The 21,492-nt window shown below is 54.2% G+C and overlaps 1 protein-coding gene and 1 long non-coding RNA gene across 10 annotated transcripts; one reads left to right on the top strand and one right to left on the bottom strand.

Moving 5' to 3' along the window:
• Positions 1-838: 838 nt before the first annotated feature.
• EXOC7 (exocyst complex component 7) lies at positions 839-16,099 on the bottom strand. Of its 9 annotated transcripts, XM_081804441.1 has the most exons (21): positions 15,950-16,099; positions 15,691-15,756; positions 13,959-14,143; positions 13,660-13,765; positions 12,594-12,816; positions 11,225-11,392; positions 8,418-8,510; positions 7,432-7,500; positions 6,357-6,502; positions 5,924-6,076; positions 5,598-5,696; positions 5,192-5,254; positions 4,869-4,935; positions 4,131-4,169; positions 3,317-3,382; positions 2,904-3,024; positions 2,567-2,662; positions 1,759-1,822; positions 1,494-1,535; positions 1,251-1,384; positions 839-1,013 (listed from the first exon to the last, which is right to left on the bottom strand). In XM_081804441.1, the coding sequence occupies exons 1-21, from the start codon at positions 16,007-16,009 to the stop codon at positions 911-913; spliced, it is 2,163 nt and encodes a 720-aa protein (XP_081660567.1). In that variant the 5' UTR covers positions 16,010-16,099; the 3' UTR covers positions 839-910. The 9 variants fall into 9 exon arrangements, with proteins under 9 accessions (XP_081660567.1, XP_081660568.1, XP_081660569.1 ...); XM_081804442.1 differs by lacking the exon at positions 4,131-4,169; XM_081804443.1 differs by lacking the exon at positions 7,432-7,500.
• LOC145717275 (uncharacterized) lies at positions 9,276-9,824 on the top strand. Its single transcript, XR_014140380.1, has 2 exons — positions 9,276-9,420; positions 9,674-9,824. It is a non-coding gene; the product is annotated as an uncharacterized LOC145717275 (long non-coding RNA).
• Positions 16,100-21,492: the final 5,393 nt, after the last annotated feature.

The following is a 21,492-nucleotide window of genomic DNA, read 5'->3' as shown; positions in this document are numbered from 1 at the left end:
GAGCATGAAATAAACCCATCACCCTGGTGCCTTGCGCCTGCGCCTCAAGGGTCTGTCTTCGCTGAGCTCAGCTATTCGTTCTTGTCCTAAGTAGGTGGGGCTGCCACTTTGCACCCAACCCCCACTGTGCTCCTGAACTTGTCACCACCACTGTGCACCAGTCATCTGGTCCCCATTTCTGCGACTACTGCTGCTCGGCCTCAGACCCGGGAGCACCGGGCCCCAGGAGACAGAAGCCTGGGTCAGGCCACACAGGGTGGCCAGAGCTTCTCAGAACTCCTTTTGCAGAGTGCTGGACCCCAGAGGGCGCGGGGAGGGCACTCCTGCTCCAGCCATGTAGGGGATGCCTGGGAGGTAGAACACCCCCGATTTTCAGGACCATGGGTGATGGGGAATACACTTTCCACACTACCCATGAGCAGGTCAATCCTGCTTGCTTTTTCTCCATGCCCTCTGGCTGTACTGTGGCCTGCCCCTCTGGGCCCTGCCCACATTTCTGGGCTAGAGGGGGCTTTCTCCACCCCCAGCTCTGAACCGGGCCGGAGGTGGGCTGTTTACCCTCCCGCTCTTGTACACATGAGGGAGCTGAGGGCACAAGCCCTTTGTCTTTCCTCTCTGTCCTTTCCTGTCTGGAACCCATTACGTGGCCCAAGCAGGCTCAGGCTCATGAGACCTAAGGTGGGAAGGAACCCCGGTATTCTGGCACAGTCCTGGTCTGGGGGAGCTCCAGGAAGAAATGCAGACCAGGACTCAAGGGCTCGGGGACAGGGCTCTGGGCTGGAGAAGGGGTGGAAAAAGGTCCCTGTCCCAAAGGATGTCAAACTCACCAGGCCCAGAGGCAAGTCAACACTGATTTATCTGTCCAATAATATGGCTGATCTGGCAGAACCAGGCAGGGACAGCAGCAGGCTCAGGCAGACGTGTCAAAGAGGCGATCGATCATGTCGCCCACCTGTTCCACGCGGTACTTGATGTACTTCTCCGGGTTCTTGGTGAAGGGTACGCTGCCATACCTGACCAGGTGCTGAGGTCAGGGGCAGGCTGGCGGCCCCCCAGCTCCACCTCAGCCTCAGACACTCCTGACAGGGTGCCCCTGAGTCATGTCCCGGTCCGGCCCCACAGCAGAGTCCAGGGCACAGGTCTGCCACCCACACGTACACGACCCTCTGGATTTTCTTGAAGAACAGAGCAGAGACCCAGCAGGGGAAGTGGGGGGCACAGGGCTGGGGAGGTGGAGACAGAGTGCTCACCTGTGCAGAAAGGCCCCGTAGGTCTCCCTGACAATGTTCTTCTGAGCTTGGCGAATCTTGTCTCTCTGTTCCATGTCAGGAATAGCCCAGGCCTTCTGGATCTTGCACAATTCTTCAAGGCCATCATTGAAACCCTGGCCGCCAAAAAAGGTAGAAAAAGAAGTGACCCAAAGACAAAGACACTGGGCCCATGTCCCTGTAACAGCAGCAAGGAGCAGTGGAGGGGAGGGGACCCCAACTCACCTTGAACCGCTCCTTGATCATCTGCCGCTCCTTGTCCCTGAGCTGGGGGTGGTGGGAGAGGGCCGAGAAAGTGTTCCTCAGAGCAGAACTGCCCGGCCACTGGCTCCTTCCCCAAACACCTGAGCCCAGCCCTTTCTCCTGCTGCCCTGTGGCCACAGGCATCCTTCGCTCATCCCAGTGGGATGCTTGTCCATTTTCCCCCAGAAATGTGACAAAAAGTATCACATCTGCTAGACACCCTTCCCAGACCAGGCCTTCCGCCCACCTTGACTCCTGGTTGGAATACAGGTAGATTCTTCTCAGCGATGTAGTCAGTCACCTTTAACCAGCTGCCAGGTGGGGAGAGAGGCAGAAGGTAGAGGAGGGACTGCTTCCCAGGGGCTGGTTTGTTTTGTTTTTTAAATCTCTTGATCTACTAGGGGAGGGGGAGGTCGGCAATGGATTTGGGTCACAACTAAGCAGAGCACAGCTGAGATTTTTCCTTGGGAAAATAAAATGTTCAAGCTGCTGGCTTTTAAAATTAAGAACAGGAAACAGAATTCAATAAATTGAACAAATACTAGCAGCTACACTTCACATCGATTTCCTGGAGAGTAAATACCAAGAAGCAGATGAGAAAGAAAGGAGGGAGCAGAGGACAGACAAAGCAAGGAGGAGGGAGACCACTCCCAGGAGACACACACAAAGGGAAACACACAAACCAAGGAGAAACGAGGATGAGGAGCAGTGGGAGCACGGCAGAGCGAGGTTCAGCAAGTTCAAGTGCTCTTGCAACCTTGCTCTTCGCTTGGCCTCACGTCCCCACACCTCTGTCAGGCAGCCTTCCCATTCTTCTTCGCCCGCACCCTAGGCACCGCACCCTCTGGAAATGCTGGCCAGAGCAGCCCCCAGGGAGCAGGTGGTGCTAGGGGCGGGTGGTCCCTCTCCACCCTGTGGGTGTGGTTAAACAGCAAGTGGAGGGCCAGGTCCACAGGGGAGCACTTCCCCATTACTGACCCCACTCTGCAGCTCAGACAGGAAGAGTGAGTGAAGGATACAGCCTGGGGGTGAGGGGAGGGCGTGGCGGGGCCCACCTGCGCTGGTAGGTCTGGATCTGCTGCTCAATGTGCTCCCGGTAGGAGCGCTCAGCAGTCTTCTGGGTCACGGCCACCAGCTGGATCAGCTCAGACCTGGGGGGGGGGTAGGGAGGGAGCAGAGGATCGAACTGGCTCTTGGGGCCCAGAGGTTGCTGGTCTCTGCAGCAGCACCCGTGGGGCCTGCCCTAAACTGCCCCAGGTCCTGGGACTCCAAGGGGTAAAGCGCTGCTCTCCCCGCCTGGCCAGGCAGAGGGCACAGGCAGCCCCGGAAGGGTGGGCGGGCGGACCGGAGCAGGTGGGAGCCGCGCGCACACAGACACCTGCAGCCACTCACTTCTCCAAGGCCTTGAGGATGTAGTTGTAGTTGTTGTGCAGGAAGATGGCGCTCAGAGCCGGGTCCTCATACACCTTGGACTTGCTCAGGAGGTTCAGCTGCAGGTTGCCCAGGACCTTACCTGCACAGGGAGGGTGTGGCTACATGCACGGGCAGTCTGACCAAAACGACCCAGTCCATGGCCCTCGAACCAACTCCAACCCTTGTCCTTGTCTCTCCTAACTTCAGACTCCACAAGCCTCAGGAGCCCTCTGCCTAGCCCCGCTCAGCCCCTAAACCGGAAGTTAGGTTACAATTCCAAAGGTCGTGGAGGGGGCTCGGGACTGGACCAAGACTAGCAGGAGGGCACAAAGGGAGGAAGGGAAAAGGCAGGGGAGGTGGGCGCCAGGGGCTGCCAGCTAGACAGCACTCACAGATATACGTGCTCAGCAGGCGCTTGCTGAACTCGGAGCTGTAGCTGGTGGCGGAAGAGCTGGTCTCTGGGAGGAGAGAAGGCCTGTTACTGCAGCCGTGGCAGCAGCCAGAACCCTCTGTGGCCTCCCCTCAGCCCCGGGAGCAGCTCTGGAAACCCTGGGAGGGGCCCCTGAGCCCTCCTCAGGTGGACTGGATGCAGAGGCGCTCAGGGCAGGGGGTGGGGGCTGCTGGGCTGCTGGGCTCCTTGCCTGCTGCAGGGAGCACTCCCTCAGCCTCTTCCCGGAACCCAGGGCAAGCCCCTCTATGGTGATGGGTGGCAAGGTTAATGAGCTGGCCTGTGATCAGCAGGAAGGCTGGCGGGACAGGAGTCGGACACCCCCTGCCCCCTAGCCCCGACTCATGCTGGGTGCTGTCTACTACTACGAGGCCCACTTATCCCATTTGTGAACAGCAGGGTCTTAGAGTAGGCTCCCCATGGCCTCTCCCCCTTCTCCCCTACTTCCCACAACCTCCTCTACCGGGCTCCCCTGAACAAGCAGGCAGCCAGGCGGCGGTGGTGGATGGGGAAGGAGGGGGCAGGCAGGTGCTGGGCTAGCCTGGAGGGTGCACTCAGGGTGCCGCCTGGATAAGCTCAGGGACAGAAAGTGGCCCTGCAGGGAGCTGAGAGAGTTGGGAGCACCCCAAAGACCCATGTCCCCCCTGACCCCCACTCCCCAGCAGGTCCTGAGTCTGTCCAGATGCCTCCGTCCCCAAGGAACCTCACCCATGGGGTTTCAGAGGGGTAGGATGGGGCTGCAGAGCCCTGCTGCTTACCTCGGGGGTCTAAAGGAATATTGTATGTGTCCCCAAGAACTACGGAGTGAAAGGCAGTGCACTCAGAGGGAAAGGGGGAGAGACAAAGAAGGGAGAAAGACGCAAAGTGCAAACACAGGTTAGAAACCGTGTCCCCCGAGTCAAGCAGACCCCTCCCCGCGATAGCCAGAACACAGATGGCAGGACACACCCTGGCTGGACCCCTGAAGGTGAGGGAGCATGCAGCCAAGTGGGGATCTGGAGAACTGCAGGCCAGAGGCTGCTCCTCGCTCCCTCGCCCGCAAACTGGAGGGAGGGGAGGGCCCGGGGGCCCCAACAAGTTGGGTTGGGTCTCGGTGCTCAGAAATGCCAACCTCCTTCCACGCCAACCTCCCCAGCTCCAGTGCCAGGGCAGCGGTCAGCGGGGAGACACCAGGCTGGCCCTGAGACGCCAGCCCACGGGACGGTCAGCTGTGTGAGACTAATCGGGAGGACGGGCGGACACAAGAGCAGGTGGAGAAATGCGGAAGGAGGGGCGAGGCAGGCAGGGCGTCTTCGAACCAGGGAGTGCCACTCTCCAGAGCGAGGACGGTAGAAGGAGCGAGAAGGGAGGGAGGTCGGGTCAGGAAAGGCACAGTCAAACCCCACTCCACAGGGCAGGAGGGGATCTCTCCCAGAGGTGGCCAGTCGCCCCATGTCTCCAGACAAGTGGGAGGAGTGGGGGATGGGTAGGGGGCCCCACTGGCAGCTGCCGAGTACCTTGGGAGGCCAGCATGGCCCCTGCCGTCTCCTGGAAGTCCAGGAGCTGCTGGAGGAAGAGGATGGCCTGTGTGGGGAAAAAACAGGTCCAGGAAGAAGGTCAAGGGCAGGACCTCAAGGTCACATCTCCTCCCAAACGCACCCCCTTGGACCATTCCAGGCGGGTGCAGGGCCAGGGGTCTGCCCCGTGAAAAGAGTGGTTGTAAGCTTCCTGCCCTACTGGAGACACTAAGTACTTTGCCACCCATCCTGCCACCAGCATGCCGGCTCTGGGCCAGGCCAGGCCCTCTTCCCCTCCCCAGGCGACCTTGGGCAGCACCTACATTGCTTGTGAGCTCATGCACGGTGCCATCCTTGGGCATGTTGTATTCCTTGTCCGGATCATTCTGTGGAAAGAACAGCCCAGTTTCCTGAACCTGCTCCCAAGGCCTTGGGCCCCACCCCGGGCCCCAGGCGGTCTGCTCTTGGTGCCACCTCCTGGCAGACAGGGGTCAGGGCACCCCTCAGGCACGCAGGCCAGTGAGACAGGACAGGAAAAATGGGGCAGGAGCGTCACCCCTTAGGGGCTCAGGAGCTCCCTGGGAAAGAAAGGGAGGCAAGTGGGTACTGACAGGAGACTAGCAGCCCCTCTTGGCGGCCTGCCCTCTGCAGGAGCTCCCCAGGCAGGTGCCTGGTGGTCCTGCCCACAGCTCCTAGGGCCGCAGGTGGCCCCGGAGAGAGGGAGAGCACCTTGATGTTGTCGGCAAAGTCCTCCAGGGCCTTGGCTCCAACGGTCTCCATGGAGGTGATGAGGCCGGGCAGCTTGTTCTTGGTGCTGGCAGCCGTCCCCTGAGGAAGCACACAGCTGCAGAGCGGACCCCGCTCCCTACCAGCTGCTCCCCTGCCCCTCACTGCCTCCCCTCCTGTTCGGTCACCCCGGGAGGGAGTCCTCTCACCCAGGGCCCTGCAGAAGCTGCTTCCACCCAGCTTCGGAGCAGACGTGTGAAGGCGGAGAAGCCAGGCCAGGCAGCACGGTACCCCCCTCCATGTCCCCAAGGGCCTTCCCGCCCACATACCTGGAGCACCTGGTCAAACTCAGGCTTGGTCTGCTTGAGGTGCCGCAGAATGGGGAAGACGGTGAGCACGGCAGAGAAGTCGTGCCTGATGATGGCCTTCCGGGCAGCAGACACGATGTTCTCCCCTTCGAGCATCAACCCGTCCAGCGCGTCCTGAGAGAGCAGAGCAAGGACGCGGCTCACAGAGGGGGCAGAGCGGTGAGACCTGCCTCCCAGGGACGGTCAGGGCCGCTGGAGGGGCTGGGGGAAGCCAGCATGCCCCAGCAGGGGACGGCACCCCCCACTCCCCCCACACACACATGGTGGAGATGGTGGGTGGCTACAGTTGAAGGCTACAGGCCAAGAGGTCTGGCCCAAACTCCAGCTTCTGCAGCCGCAGCTTTTGCGGGGGCATCTGGTTGGGGCCCAGGAGCAGGGTGGGGCGGGGCAGGACCTGGATCAGGGAGTCAAAGGTCTTTTTCTGATGGTGCTCAGGGATGACGTCCATCAGCAGCTGGTACTCGCTCTGGGCCAGCCTGACGAAGGCACTGACGCAGTGAATGTAGGCGTCGGTCTCCACGTCCAGCGTGTCGTCTCTCCCTGGGGGGACAGTGGTGCCCCTGAGCTGCTGGTCTGGGGACAGCCGCTCTCCCTGCTGGGGGGGCATGGGTCTCCCCAGCTCCTGGCCTGTAGCCCAGGCGGACTGTTCTGGCAGAAAGCTGAGAGCATTCCAGCAGGCCCGACTGCTTCGAAGAGAAAAAACAGGGCTGAATCCAGCCTTTGTCCTGGCTTCATTTTCAGCTCTGCCAGACAGTGTTTATGTCCCAGAGCATCAGGTACTAGAGGTGGTGGGGAGATGGATGAAGGGATGAAGAGGGAAGAGCCCTAAATCGGCTTCCTGGCTATGGTGTACCTGTCCCCAGGACTGAGGATTCTGAATTGTACTAGAAAGAGGGCAGCCACGGGTGGGTGCCCACCTCAAAGAGGCAGGCACCGTGGTCACCCATCTGAGAAAATGCCAGGCCACTGAAGGCAGTTCTCAGCCCCGCCAGACGTGGAATGTCTAAGAAGGCAGTGGGCTGTGGCTAGGAGGCTAGCTGGCATGGGGTCAAACTTTGAGAAGGGGCGATGAGTCCCAGAAAGGGAGGGCTTCTGCTGGTCAGCTGCCCCAGGAGACCCGGGTCCCACTAGCGGAGGCTGGGGCAGGGAGTGCCCATAGGCAACCTGGTCCCACATGCAAAGGAACGGGCTCCGAGTCAGAGCTTCGGAGCTGTTGTTGGAGTCAGATGTCAGGGCTCCCTGCCCTCCAGGGAGCCACCTTCCAAGTAGCGGCAGCTTCTCCCCTTGGCCCAGGCCCCGAGAGCCAGGCATACACTCCCATCTGGAGAGAGGCAAGGAGACCTAGTGCCCAAAAGAGAGACTTGAGAGAGAGAGAGGCAAACAGGCCTGGCTCATCCTCAGAGCAGAGCCCTCCGGGGACGGCGGCCAAGGCAGCAGTGGCTGCCCTCGGGCTGGGCTGCGGTACTCACCAGCCAGCGGCCCGTGCTTGTCGTTCAGGGCCTCGGACAGGTGCTTAACTCGGAAATCATGCTCGTGACCTAGCGAGACGTCGGCCGTACAGACACAAGCAGCGTTTATCCAGGGGCTGGGCGGGCTGCCCCTCGGGGACAGGGAAGAAGCCCTCGATCTCCAGGAGGGGATGTGAGATGGGGGGTAGGCAGGGGAAGGGGCACCGGAGAGGGCTCTGAGCCCCTCCTCTGCCACGGACCACCTTGGGAACAGCCATTTCAAGCCTGACTTGCAGTGCCCAAGACCGTCCTTGAGAGCTGGTTCTCTGAGCCCGAGGCCAAGAGAAAGCCTGTGGGACGACCAAGGAAGGCTCTGGAGAGCTTCTGGCAGCTGCGGAGGGTCTGATGCTCGGCCCCAGGGGCTTTACCCACCTCACCATGTTTGGGGAGACTCGCAGTTAGAGAAATGTCACTGCTGAGTGAACGAGACAGCCTCCTTTGGTTCCCCAGGGTTATTCTTTGAAAGGAAGGTCAGGTCCACCAGGGCAGGGCTGTCCTTCCTCTGACAGGAGGCAAGGAGGGACATGGCCTACAGGCTGCCCATCCCCCTCGTGGCACACACTCCCCTTTCTAAAGCTGGGGGAGGTGGGGGTGGCCCGGAGGCCTAGGCCAGCTTGGTCCTGCCACTGCTGGTCTGAGCGTGAAAGGGCTGCCCATAACAAAGAACTTTCTCTGAGTTCAAATAGGAGACAAGGACAGAGACAGGGAGGGAGTAGGAAGCCTCAGGGAGGGCAGAGCTGCCGTCAGCCAGACAGGACCAGGCCGAGGCCACGGCACCTGCCCTGCGCCAGCTGGAGTGAGCGGCACCAGGCACCTGCTGTCCCCACCCCTGCCCCCTCCCAGGGACTCTCCCGTGGCCCTCCTGGGGGCTTGGAGGCTCTGCCCTGCCACGAGAGTGCACACATGGTGGCGGAGGAGGGAACAGGAGAAGAACACAGGGTGATTACCTTCCAGAGGAATGAGGTTAGAGCCCCCCTTTTTCCCATCTAGACCATGCTGGGAATATTGTTTCAGAAGGTTCTGAGCCTTACGGATCGTGCCTGTCACCAGAACCACACAGAGAGGAGACAAGAAGACCTAGGAAATGAGTGAGAGAAAACAGCAGCAGGCCTCCACCTGCCCCCCTCCCCGAGCCCCATACCCAGCCCCCCAACAGTGAGCATGCCCACATGCCATCTCTCCAGCAGGCCCCTTCCAGGACCCCCCGGAGGCGCTACAGATGGGCAGGAAGGAACAGGCACGGGGCATGCCCCACACAGAGCTCCCGATTCTGCTCCTGACCCTCATGGTTCTGGATTTGAGTTCTCTTTAGGAAATGCAGTGGGTGAAGGAGATGAGATGGGCAAAGAGCCATCAGGAGAAGCCAAAAATAAAAAACACTACTGAGTGGCATTTAAGTCGGAATAGACCAGGCTCAGGATGGAGGAGCCGGCGACGAAGCTCTCACACCCAGAGGGCACAGCCAGGTTGGCGGAGTCTGGGGACCCGAGGCCGAGAGGCCCATGGCCCGGCCCGAAACACTAGGAGGCCGAGCTCCCGGGCATGCTCAGTGCTGGGACATGGACACACGGAGGTCGATGGAAAGCAGAGCCCGGGAGTTGGTGAGATAGGACTGAGCTTCCTGGGAGAGCGGTGCCCAAGACAGAAGGCTTGGAGACCCTGAGGCAACCTGGCCCCATGCGCCAAAGTCACCTGAACCCCCAAAGCAATCGGAGAAAACTCAGAAGCTTGGTTGGGGGTTAACGGAAGCAGGATGGTAGATGGTGGCAGGAATGGGGGGGGGCGGCATGCTCGCGGCATGGAGGAAAAAAACAACAGTTAGTATCAAAAGTGAAATCAACAAAAACAAAACCGCAGTGCCTACAGCCTCCGGGGTCAGCCACCTCTGTGGGAATGAGACACCTCGGGGCAGAAAATGCGGGAAATAAAATAGCATTTAAAACAGACGAGGCCAGGGCGCCTGGGTGGCTCAGTTGGTTAAGCGACTGCCTTCGGCTCAGGTCATGATCCTGGAGTCCCGGGATCGAGTCCCGCATCAGGCTCCCTGCTCGGCAGGGAGTCTGCTTCTCCCTCTGACCCTCCCCCCTCTCATGTGCTCTCTCTCTCCTCTCATCCTCTCTCTCAAATAAATAAATAAAATCTTTAAAAAAATAAAAATAAAAAAATAAAAAAATTTAAAAAATTAAAAAAAAAAACAGACGAGGCCAGCTGCCTTGTTAATAAGATGCACTAGGAGCGGGAAAGAGGCCCCCACACGTAACTCTGGTCCATCTTCTCTGGAGACTCCTGCGTCCCCTACCCCCAGCCGTGTCTGTGAACACAGTGAGGCTGCCTGGGTTCTGGCACCCCCCCCCCCCAAAAAGCTGGAGGAGAAGGGACAACGTCTGGAGTGGCTCCTTTCTTTCTGTTTGGACCACGTGACAATCAGCTACTAATGACCAAGTTCATGGCCCCGGCTCAGCATCTGTCTCCCTGTGTTCTCCCCATTCAGTGAGCGGTCCTGCTAATGAGCAAATCAGATTCCTGCCCCACAGCAAACCCGCAGCAGATGGGCCCGCACACCGGCCTTGAGGAGCCTCGCCGGCACGCTGGCGTGGACGGAGACCGAGGACACCGATCGGGCAGCCGCCAAGCCCATCACGTGCCCAGTGACCACAGAGATGCCGAGATTGGTATTAAATTACTGACCGACTGAGGCCTCCCTGCTCCTCTCCTCCAAGCCAGGAGCGGATGTCCCAGGGGCCTGGCTCCCTAGTTTTCCACATCAGTCCCGACCCCCTGGCTGCTGACAATCTTGAAACTCTGCAGCAACCACAGGGATCCTCGCAGCCTGAGTCTTCCTCCAGGGCCCATAAGCCAAGAACAGACTAGGCCCACTGTGAGCCCCACCACGGCCAGCCAACACTCTGGGGGCAGTGCAGACCAGGTCTGCCCACCCCGCCGTGGGCCTGTCAGAGAAGAGATGGAGAAGAGAGCCCAGACAAGCCAAGGCAGGCAGCCTCACAGCCTCACTGAAGGAGACAGCCCCTGCCCAACGCACAGAGGCACAGGGACGGACCAACCGAGTGCCGGCAGCTGCGGCCCAGCAGGCTGGCTCAGCACGGTCTCTGTTAGGAGCAGGTTTTTAGATGACGGCCAGGAGATCTGCACTGGACGGGAGAAGGCGGTACACCTCCTGCTGGGGCCACCAGTCCTCTGCTCGCTTGGGCCACTGAGGGCAGCCTCTACGCTGCCCTTTCTCCAAACCCCAATTAAAGGCCTGAGCAGGAGCAGGTGCTCTCTGAGGGGCAAGGGCGAGAAACACTCTACACACAGCCTGCTGTCACGAGGGGTGGGTCCCACAGGCCACACCGGGCATGTCCCTGCAGCCACAGCTCGGCAGTGTGGGCTAAGGTGGAAGCAGCCCCTGGCTCTTGAGCTTTCTCTCCCAGGTGCTGCTCCCGGCGGCCCCTTGCCCTGCAACATCCTAGCCTCTCCTTCAGCTGAGGACAGCATCTCTCGGCAGCTCGAGACAGCGGCTTACCAGGGTGCGGCTGACACACAAGGACATTTCACCCGGAGCATGGAGCTTCAATAGATGGGGACTTGCTGGGTGGGGAGACACCTGCTTTCTGTCCTCTGTACCCACAGTCAGGGGCCACTGGGAGGATAAGCTCTGAAGGGGCCGACGCTGCTAACCCCAGGGCGGCCAAAGGCCATGCAGGTCCCACACAGCCTTCTGGGTGGGGCTTAATGGGCATGAGTGGGGGCTCACCTGGCCTCTTGATGGGCTTCTTGGTGGGCGTGTCTTTCCTCTTGTTGGGGATAGCAGGGGAGTAGGGAACCCCAGAGGAAGAACTGCTCTTCCGGAAATGTTCCTTCAAGCCCTTGATGGAGCGGTCTAGCTGGCTGGAGCGAATCTGATAGTAGACATTCATGAAATCTGAGGAGAGAGGGGGTGGTGGCAGCTGGGTCCCTGCCTCTCTTTCCCCTCTAGATGCAGCGGGCCGAGCAGTGGTAGAGCCTATTTCAGTTTGCTAACTAGTTCCTAGCATCTGCTATGGCTCCCAGCCACCCACATAGCCTGGTCCCAAATTAAGCCATCTTAAAAGGGAAAATATCCCCCAATAGAACTGCTAATTAAGTTTTGAAGGTAAAATTCTTTTAGATAAAAAATATAAAATTAGGAAGCACCTGGGTGGCTCAGTCGCTTGAGCGTCCAACTCTTGGTTTCAGCTCAGGTCATGATCTCATGGGTTGTGAGATCAAGCCCCGCGTCGGGTTCCACACTCAGCAGGGAATCTACTTAAGACTCTCCCTCTGCCCCTCCCCACCGCGCGCACACCCTCTCTCTCTCAAATAAATAAATAACACCTTTTTAGAAATAAATAAATAAATAAATAAATAAAATTAACATCGAGATTCACCTTGGTGAGGGGTCAAAGGATGTGAGCAATTTATAGGAGGCAAAGAGACAACAAAGGTCAGTGAATGAAAACACACTATATCTTTAGCCATTCGTGATATGCAAATTTTTTTTAAAAGGACCATGACAGCCCTGGCTAAGATAAATAAAATTAATGAAGAAAAAAGAGCCATGGGACCGTTGATGGCTCTTTGGACTGGCCCCACCTACCTGGAGATGAGCTTCCAATGGCAGAAAGGTACAAATCTGTTTGGACACTTCTACCTGATAGCTACATCTCTGAGAAAACACCCAAAGAACTCCCTATATAAGGAAAGCAATCCACACAAGTATGCTCCCTGCAGCACTTTCTATCAATACTGGAAAATTGGAGAATCCAAAAATGAAATGGGCAAGGAAACACTACACTTCAGCAGTTCCCAACCAAGGTGTTGCAAGGAGCCCCAGTGTAAAAAATGGGCCGAAGCACAGGGGTCTGGAGGCTGTCCACTGGCCTCTCTTTTCTCCCTAAAAATCTCCTGCTGAGCCCAAGGCCCCCCTAAAGTGCAGCTTAGGAGCTGTGGACATGTTCGCACAGTCACATAAGCTATAGATTTATTGCTTGTATATCATTTCCTATTAAACTTCTTTTTATGAAAAAAAAAATCCAGGTGGATTAAAGAAATAAAGCGGGGAGAAGACCCCACTCCGTGTGGCCCTGCCACCTGGGTCCTCTCACCTTGGTTGCGGCCATATTCCACCAGCCAGCGGGAGATACGGATCACGTCCTGGAGCACTCCCTCGGGCAGGTGCTCCAGCGGCACCTCCTCCTGGACCTCCAGCTCATCCTCACCGCTGATCAGATCCAGGATGAGCACAGGGGACACGACCTTGCTGTGCCTGGTCATCAGGCTGCGGAACTCGGACTCCAGCGACTCCTTTCCGCGCTCGAACAGCAGCTTCTACGGGGACAACAGGAGGAAGGAAGGGAGAGGGTTCGGCTGCTTCAGCATCCAGCTGGCCCCTCCTCTGCCTTCACTTCCTTTAACCCAGAGAAGAAACACCAGGAAGCCCTCTTTGCTTATGTCTTTGCCTCATGTTCCCTCAAATTGTATGTTCACAGGTGAAACTCAAAGTTTTACAAGACACAGGTGCTTCACAAATATTGGCCAATGATTTTCCCAATGGGCCATTACCCTGTCTTCTTGTTAGAAAAGGGTTTGCAAGAGAAAAAAAATAGATAAATGGAACTACGTCAAATGAAAAACTTTTGTCCTACAAATGACACCATCAAAACAGTGAAAGGACAACCCACAGGATGAAAGAGAACATTCGCAAATTATATACCCAATAAGAAACAGATAGCCAGAACATACAAGAGAACAGAAAACATCCGTCCACACACAAAAGTATACATGAGGGTTCATAGCAACATTATTTGTAACTGCCAAAAAGTGAGGCATCCATCAAGTGGCGAATGTGGTCCACCCACACAATTCAACGTTCCTCAGCCATACCACGAATGAAGAACTGACACACACCACCATGTGTCCGAACCTTCAAAACATTACATGAAGTAAACGAAGGCAGACACAAAAGGTCACATATTATATGATTCCATTCATATGAGAAGCCCGGAATAGACAAATCTGGAGAAACAGAGTATAGACAAGTGACTAGCAGAAGCTGCGTGGTTGGGGAGAGGAGCAGAGGGGAGTGGCTGTCAACGGTCCAGTGTCCCTCATGAGACCAGGGCAGGGACTGGTGTCTCCCAAACCTCCCACAGTAGCCCACTGGCCCCTCACCACTTTGTTGAGCTCTGGGCTGTCTGGGCTATTGTCCTGGAAGTACTCCACAGCCTTCTGAATCTTGGCCATGCTCCCCAGGTACTCCTCCAGCCTGCCTGTGGGGCTGTGAAGGAAAAGAGCTGCATCAGCCTGGGCAGATGGAAGAAGAAGAGGAAGGACCAAGAGAATGGTATTTGGAAGAGAAGAGAATTAATACAGGGGACTCCGGGCTCAAATATATTCAAACCCTCTCTTCTAAAGCTTAGCGTTGCTGGCCCAAGAGGTATTAGCAATGTGAGCCTCTGGCCCTAGCTCACCCCTCCCTGATGATTTTCTCAGTGTCACTGGCCACATGGTAGTAGCTGATGACATGGTCCAGGCAGGAGAGAGTCTTCTCAACATTCTCCTGCAGTCGCTGCAGGTTCTCTGTCTGCTTGTGCACAGGGATGATGGAGTTCTCCAGCTTCATAAGGCGGCTCTCAAAGGATGACAGGATAGACACCTGTGGGGGACAGCCCAGTCTCAGGACTGAGTCTTGTCCCAGGACTGCTTCTACCCACCCACCAGGTCTTTGGCATTTGCTGCCTTTCCTCTGGTTTTCTTTCTTTTATAAAAAAAGATTTTATTTATTTTGACAGAGAGAGAAAGAGAGCATAAGCAGGGGGAGTGTGAGAGGGAGTAGCAGGCTCCCTGCTGAGCAGGGAGCCCAACGCAGGACTCGATCCCAGGACCCTGGGATCATGACCTGAGCCGAAGGCAGATGCTTCACTGACTGAGCCACCCAGGCGCCCCTCCTCTGATTTTCTAGATAATAGAGGGAAGGGATAGGGTGTACGTGTTCACCACCGTATCCCCAGCACCTACCATGTGCAGAGCACACAGGAGGTGGTCCAAATAAACTGGATGAAGTTTGCCTTGCAGGAGGCAACTCATGCATTAAATGAACTCCTTCTAAGATAATCACCCCAGGAGGGACTCCCTTCCACCCTCTGAAGCCAAATCTCAATTTCACTTCTCTCTGAAGCTTTCCTAGACTGAAGAGGAAGTAGTTTCATACAGAGTAGCCTCAAATGCATTGCTAGTACTTCAAAACCTCTCTCTCTAAGGGTGAATCTCTATTTAATAATTTAATAAGGATGAGGACACTTTATGATTGTGTTCCTAAACACATACCCAAAATTTGTATCTACTCAATATGAGCTTTTCCAGTCTCCTCTAGAAATAAGGAAGGAAACTCCTATTTGCTGAGCACCTGTTGTAGACCAGCTACTATGCAAGATGCATTCCCATGCATTGTCTCCTACGACCTTCACAGCCACGCTGGGAGGTTGGCATTGCCTCGTTTAGTAGATGAGTTGACTGAAGCTCAGTGTTACCTGTCAGAAGCCACATAGAAATAAGTGGAGGGGGTGCCTGGGTGGCTCAGTTGGTTGGGCATCTGCCTTTGGGTCGGGCCATGATCCTGGAGTCCCTGGATCGAGTCCCGAATCAGGCTCCCTGCTCAGCAGGGAGCTTGCTTCTCCCTCTGCCCTTCACCCCGCTCTCTCTGACTCTCTTTCTCTCAAATAAATAAATAAAATCTTAAAAAAAAAAAAAAAGAAGTGGAGGGGCGAGAACCAGATCCCAGCTCTGCTTTCAAGGCTCCTTCTACCCCTAAAGCCCTCTGAGGTGAAGGCTGAGTTTTCTCTGCCCTCAGTAATCTCAAAATCTCAGGCCACCCTTGCCCTCTGATCATCACCTGAATTGAGGATGACACACGACCACTACCCAGCTCACATAAATCAGTCTCGCTAAATGTTTGCAGAAGGAGAAAACGAAGAATGGAGACCTTGGAGAGAAAGCTGAAAGTCTGCGCCAGCAGGGGCTGCGGCATCGTATGTGAAGGAGCAGAAAACGGGGGAGCTAGATAAGAGACACCCCACACTGCTGCTGGAGAAACCCACACATTACCACCATCATGACCCAGGCTCGAACCCCTGGCTTTTTGTAAAAAGGGCTCTCCTCCAGTCTGGAGGCCTGTCTGCCCCTCCCACCTGAGGGGTTACTCACCATGTTTTTGGTGAGCTGGTCGCTCTTTTCCAGGCTGTCTCGGATGAAGGACAGCGTCTCCTCCTCCTGGGGGAAGCGGAGCGGAGCATATCACAAGAAGCTGGAGGCTAACTAACACCGCGTCCCAGCCCCACGGCCTCGCCCCCAACCCTATCTCCTCGCAGGGAGTGCTCCCTCCCAGCCCTGCCTCCTCCCTGAGGAGATGCCCCGGCCCGGATCTCGGCCCCTTCCCTCTCCTGCTCCCCACCCCCAGCCTCACCTGCTTCAGCTTGTCCTCGATCTCCCGCCGCCGGGCGGACGCCTCCTGCGGAGGAATCATCGCCTCGGCCCAGCAGCTCCCACTGCCCGGTGCCTGGACTCTGCGTGCCCCCTCGGCTCCCGTCTCTGCCACACCCACTTCCGCCCTTGGCCCCGCCCCCATGGCGCGCTCGTGGTGCCATATTGGGAATGGCAAGCGGAACTGAGTAACAGGCCTGGGAAGGTGGCCATCTTGGGTGTGGCAAGTGCGGGGTTCTCTGACTTGCCAGGAAAGGTTCACAAGCAGCGTTGTATCGCTCCGCTGACCGGACGGCTGGAGTTCACTTGCGGTCTTCGTGTGAAGGCCGACCTTTTTGACAGAGGCCGCTGGGGAAGGCCACAAGTTTGTTTCCCTAGTTCGCATTTTATGTCCAGGCACGGATGTCGCCTTCCCCGCAGACCACAGCACAGAGCGTGTCACACAGTAGGCCCGGAACGTGTGGCCATTTGATGAGCCAGGGGCTTGTGTAGTCGCTCCTTCTTTCGGCCCTGCATTACGCAAAAGTATGCAGCGGACCTTGTGTGCAAACCCCGAACGGGGGTGGGGGTGGGGGGGGGTGGGCTGGGGACAGAGTGGTCGCCCACGGCCCCGGTGGCATCCGTAACCATAAATCTGGCTTGTGTGGAGCCCAGTCAAATTCCCGGGGCTGGCGGAGTCCTCGGAGCATCCATTCCGGGGGAGCGGGGGGCTTGCTTAGAGCGTGCTGTCCAAGCCTCACCCTAGAGCGTCTGTTTTGGAGAGAGCTCTGTGGTTTTATCTGTTGGGGGTGAGAACTTGTCTGCTGGTGAAGTGTCTTCTGCTGGGAGCTCACCTCGTCTGGAAAAGGTGCAAGGGGAAGGCTGAAAGATGTCAAACCTGTCTGAGGGATTGGGCCCAGCCCCTTAACTATTTCTCATAGAGGCTTTGGGGCAATCAGAAAGGCTTGGAGGGCGGTCAGGGCCCCTTCTCCAGAGTTCCAAAACATTCTAACTCCTCTGCCCAGAGCCTCCAGCAGGGACACTCCTGGATCAAGCTTCCTGCAGGGCTGGATGTTCAGCTTTCACCACAAGACTCAGCTCCTGCAAAACCTAATGTCACTCCTTCCTCCATCCCTTCCCTGCCAACCCTGCCTCTGGCCCTAGTCCTTGGGGAGGTAAATAGCTGTGTGGCTTTGCTCAGTTCTGTGGATCCAGCATCCAGGCAGAAAGGGATAGACAACAAGGCATGTGCTGCTGGGTGAGAATATTTTGGGATACCAAGTCCTAGTGTTCCCAAGCACCCCTCCCCCCGCAGGACCCACCACATCCAAGAGGAGGAAGAAATGGGACCTGGAGCTTGGAGAGAGATTGGGGAGCTCTTCTGATGGGGCATGAGGACAATTTCAGATCTGGTGGGTAGCCAGGAAAGTGGGATTGAAGGAAATCTCCAAGTGCAGCCCTGTTGGAGACGGGGGAGATAAAAAGGCAGAGTCATTGTGGGAGGGCACCTGGGATGATTTCACTGAGGCAGTCCTTGTGCAGTCCTGAGAACTAAGTAAAGGGGAAAGTTCAGTGCCACAGTACAGAACGAGGGCCTGGAGCACTACGGTGGAAAGGACTCTGGACTCGGTAGAGCAGCCCAGAGAGCCCCCTTCAGCACCTGCCTCTCTGAACAGCACCTAGCCCAGGGTAGATGCTCAAGAAAAACAGCGATATCATCTTGTTCTGTAAGTCTTAGGATCCCTATGCTCATGAACAAATACTTTGAACTTGGCACAGTATCATTGTATTTTTGCAAATAAACTACATATCTGTGCGCTTTTGTGTGTTTTCTCAAATCTCTTTCACTAAGTGTAATTTGGTAGCCAGCTATCCTGTATGGAGAGCTTTCTGTTTGTCCATCTCTGTTACAAACACCATCCTCATTCGTCCTCTTGTCTAATCCTCACAATAAACGTACAAGTCAGGCACAGCTGTTGTCTCCCTTCTGCAGATGAAGAAGCTCAGGCTCAGAGAGGTCAGGTGCGCTAAGTCAACACAGCTGCCTGGGAGAGGATACACCAGAGGCTGCTCACCACCTCCCCATGCTGGGTGGCTCAGGAGTGTTATTTGTTGCTACGCAAAACCACCAATCTGATTTTCAAGAAAATCCATTGTAAAAAGCAGGTTATATTTATGACAACCATATCTAGTAAAACGTAAACTTTCAGAAAGAAAGTTCAAAGTATTCTCCTCTCTCTCAAATAAATAAAATCTTTTTAAAAAAGATTTTATTTACTTATTTATTTGACAGAGAGAGACACAGCGAGAGCGGGAACACAAGCAGGGGGAGTGGGAGAGGGAGAAGCAGGGTTCCAGCGGAGCAGGGAGCCCGATGGGGGGCTCGATCCCAGGACGCTGGGATCACGACCCGAGCTGAAGGCAGACGCCCAACGACTGAGCCACACAGGCGCTCCTGCAGTTTGATTTTAAAACTATTTTTCAATGTAATTCTTATTCAAGGTTAAAAAATTCAAACTGGAAAGAGGGTGGAAGGTGAAAAACAGAAGGTTTTCAGCCCTCTTCCCCGCTGAGCCCCCAAACCCCTTTGTCCCGGATGTAACCAGAATGACCACTTTCCTAATGCATTTGGACAAATCCAAACACATTTTACACAGAATAAGCTCTTGTTTTGTTTTGTTTTTAACACAAATGTCATCACAGTAAACATCCTTTCCTGTGGCCTGCATCCTAACAGTATACCGTTTTTCTTAAGACTTTATTCATTTATTTATCAGAGAGAGAGAGCACAAGCAGGGGGAGCAGCAGGCAGTGGGAGAAGCAGGCTTCCCGCTGAGCAAGGAGTCCAATGCGGGGGGGCGGGGGGGGCGGTTCCTGGGATCATGACCAGAGCTGAAGACAGACGCTTAACCATCTGAGCCACCCAGGTGTCCCCCTAACAGTATACCTTGATCATCTCTCTTTATTTTTTTATTTTTATTTTTTTTTTAAGATTTTATTTATTTATTTGAGAGAGAGCGAAAGCGAGAGAGATCACAGAGGGAGAAAGAGAAGCCAACTCGCTGCTGAGCAGAGAGCCCGGTGCAGGGCTCTATCCCAGGACCCTGAGATCATGACCTGAGCCAAAGGCAGACGCTTAACCAACTGAGCCACCCAGGCGCCCCCAGTATCTTGATCTTCTTTCAATATCAGTATCAGAGATCTCCTCCTCCTTTACACAGCGTTTCATAGAAGAGATACAATATAGAAACGCTGTCCTCCATTAATGGACACTTGGGTTGTTTCCAGGTTTTTGCTATTGGAAACTCCACCCCTATGCATAGATGACTGGTACATCCTGCACAGACCGCCCCTGGACGGACATCTATACATTCCCTAAATTAAAACACATACTTTTTTTATTTTTTAAAGAATTTATTTATTTATTTGACAGAGAGAGAGAGACAGAGAGCACAAGCAGGGGGAGCAGTAGAGGGAGAGGGAGAAGCAGGCTCCCCGCTGAGCAGAGAGCCTGATGTGGGGCTCAATCCCAGGACCCTGGGATCATGACCTGAGCTGAAGGCAGACAGTTAACCAACTGAGCCACCCAGGCGCCCCTAAAACATATACTTTTAAAATCTGTATAGAGATGTACAAATTGCCATCCGATTTGCTGAACTAGTCTATACTTCTAGTACCAATGTACAATGTGCCTCTTTCCCCACACCTAAACCCACACTAAGTATTATCAATCTAACATTTCTGCCAATCTGAGAGATGAGAGATGAGAAATGGCATCTCAGGTTTAATTTTGAACTAAATGAAAAGGAAAAAAGAATTTATCAAAAGTTGTGGGAGGCAGGGGCACTTGTGTGGCTCAGTCAGTTAAGCGTCTGCCTTCAGCTCGGGTCATGATCTTGGGGTTCTGGAACTGAGCCCCACGTTGGGCTCCCTGCTCAGCGGGAAGTCAGCTTCTCCCTCTCCTTTGCCCTTTGCCCCTCCCCCTGGCTCATGTGTGCATGCGCGCTCTCTCAATAAATAAAATCCTTAAAAAAAGTTGTGGGACAGGGAAAGGGACGGGAAAATGAAACAAGACAAAACCAGAGAGGGAGACAAACCATAAGAGACTCTTAATTTCAGGAAACAAACTGAGGGCTGCTGGAGTGGAGGGGGGTGGGAGGGATGGGGTGGCTGGGTGATGGACATTGGGGAGGGTATGTGCTATGGTGAGCGCTGTGAATTGTCTAAGACTGATGAATCACATACCTGTACCCCTGAAACAAGTAATACATTATATGTTAATAAAAAAAAAAAGTTGTGGGATGCAGTGAAAACAGTACTTGAAGGAAAATTTATAACATTGAATGGATACATTAGAGAAAAAAAATCCAAAATCAGTAAATCTAAGCTTCCACCTTAGGAAATTAGAAAAAAAAACATGAAATCCAAAATAAGCAGAATATTAGAGATAATAGGCATTAGAAATCAGTGAAATTGAAAACAGGACATTAACAAAGAAAATCAAGGAAATCAAGAGTTGGTTCTTTAAAAAGGTCAATAAAATTGGTAACTTCTACTCAGACTAATCAAGAAAAAAAGAGAAGACACAAATTACTAATATCAGAAATGAAACAGGGGTCATCATTACTGATCCCATGGACATTAAGAGAATAATAAGGAATATTATGAACAACTCTATGGTTTGAAATTTGATAACTTAGGTGAAACAGACCAATTGACTGAAAGACACAATCTACCAAAACTCACACAAAGAGGAGTAAATAATCTGAGTAGGAGTGTATCTATTAAAGAAATTTAATCAATAATTAATAAACTTCCAAAACAGAAAGCACGAAGTCCAGATGATTTCACTGATGAATTCTACCAAAGATTTAAGGCAGAAATTATACCAATTCTCTACACCCCCTTTCAGAAATGGAGGCAGAGGAGATATTTCCAAACCTATTCTATGAGGTCAGCATCACCCTAAAACTAAAGCCTGCTAAAGACATTACATGAAGGAAAAACTACAGACCAATCTCTCTCATGAATACAGATGCAAAAATACTCAAAATGTTATCAAACCATATCCAACAATGTCTAAAAAGAATTATACACCGTGGGATTATTATACAAGTAGGATTTATTCCCAAGTATGAAAGGCTGATGCAACATTTGAAAGTCAAAGTAATCCATCACATCAATAAGCTAAAGAGGAAAAACTATATTATCATATCAATAGATGCAAAAAAAAAAGCATTTGACAAAATCCATCATCCATTTGTGATAACAATTTTCATAAAAAAACCAGCAATAAAGAGTAACTTCTTCAACTCGATAAAAACATCTACAATAAACTTATAGCTAACATCATTACTTAGTAGTGAGAAACTAGATACTTTCACCCTAAGATGGGGAGGAGGGCAAGGCTGTCCGCTCTCACCACTGCTATTCAACATCGTGCTAGAAATCCTAACTCTTGCAAAGAGACAGGGGAGGCATGTGGGAACTCTGCACTTTCTGCACAATTTTTCCTGTAAACCTAGAATTCTACTAAAAAATAAAAAC

This window comes from Leptonychotes weddellii, chromosome 15 (assembly GCF_054177405.1).
Source record: "Leptonychotes weddellii isolate Sample4059 chromosome 15, ASM5417740v2, whole genome shotgun sequence".
Taxonomy (NCBI): Eukaryota; Metazoa; Chordata; class Mammalia; order Carnivora; family Phocidae; genus Leptonychotes; species Leptonychotes weddellii.
Note: the sequence above shows the minus strand (reverse complement) of the source record. Positions and strands in the feature narration are given on the sequence as shown.

What these genes read in the sequence shown, in the direction of transcription:
- EXOC7 (XM_081804441.1), bottom strand. Translation starts at nt 16,009, where the DNA reads ATGATTCCTCCGCAGGAGGCGTCCGCCCGGCGGCGGGAGATCGAGGAC. An exon ending in GGAATATGGCCGCAACCAAG is followed by an intron (nt 11,393 to 12,593) that starts GTGAGAGGACCC and finishes CTCTCTCCTCAG; the next exon opens with ATTTCATGAATGTCTACTAT. An exon ending in ACTTTGCCGACAACATCAAG is followed by an intron (nt 5,255 to 5,597) that starts GTGCTCTCCCTC and finishes TTCTTTCCACAG; the next exon opens with AATGATCCGGACAAGGAATA.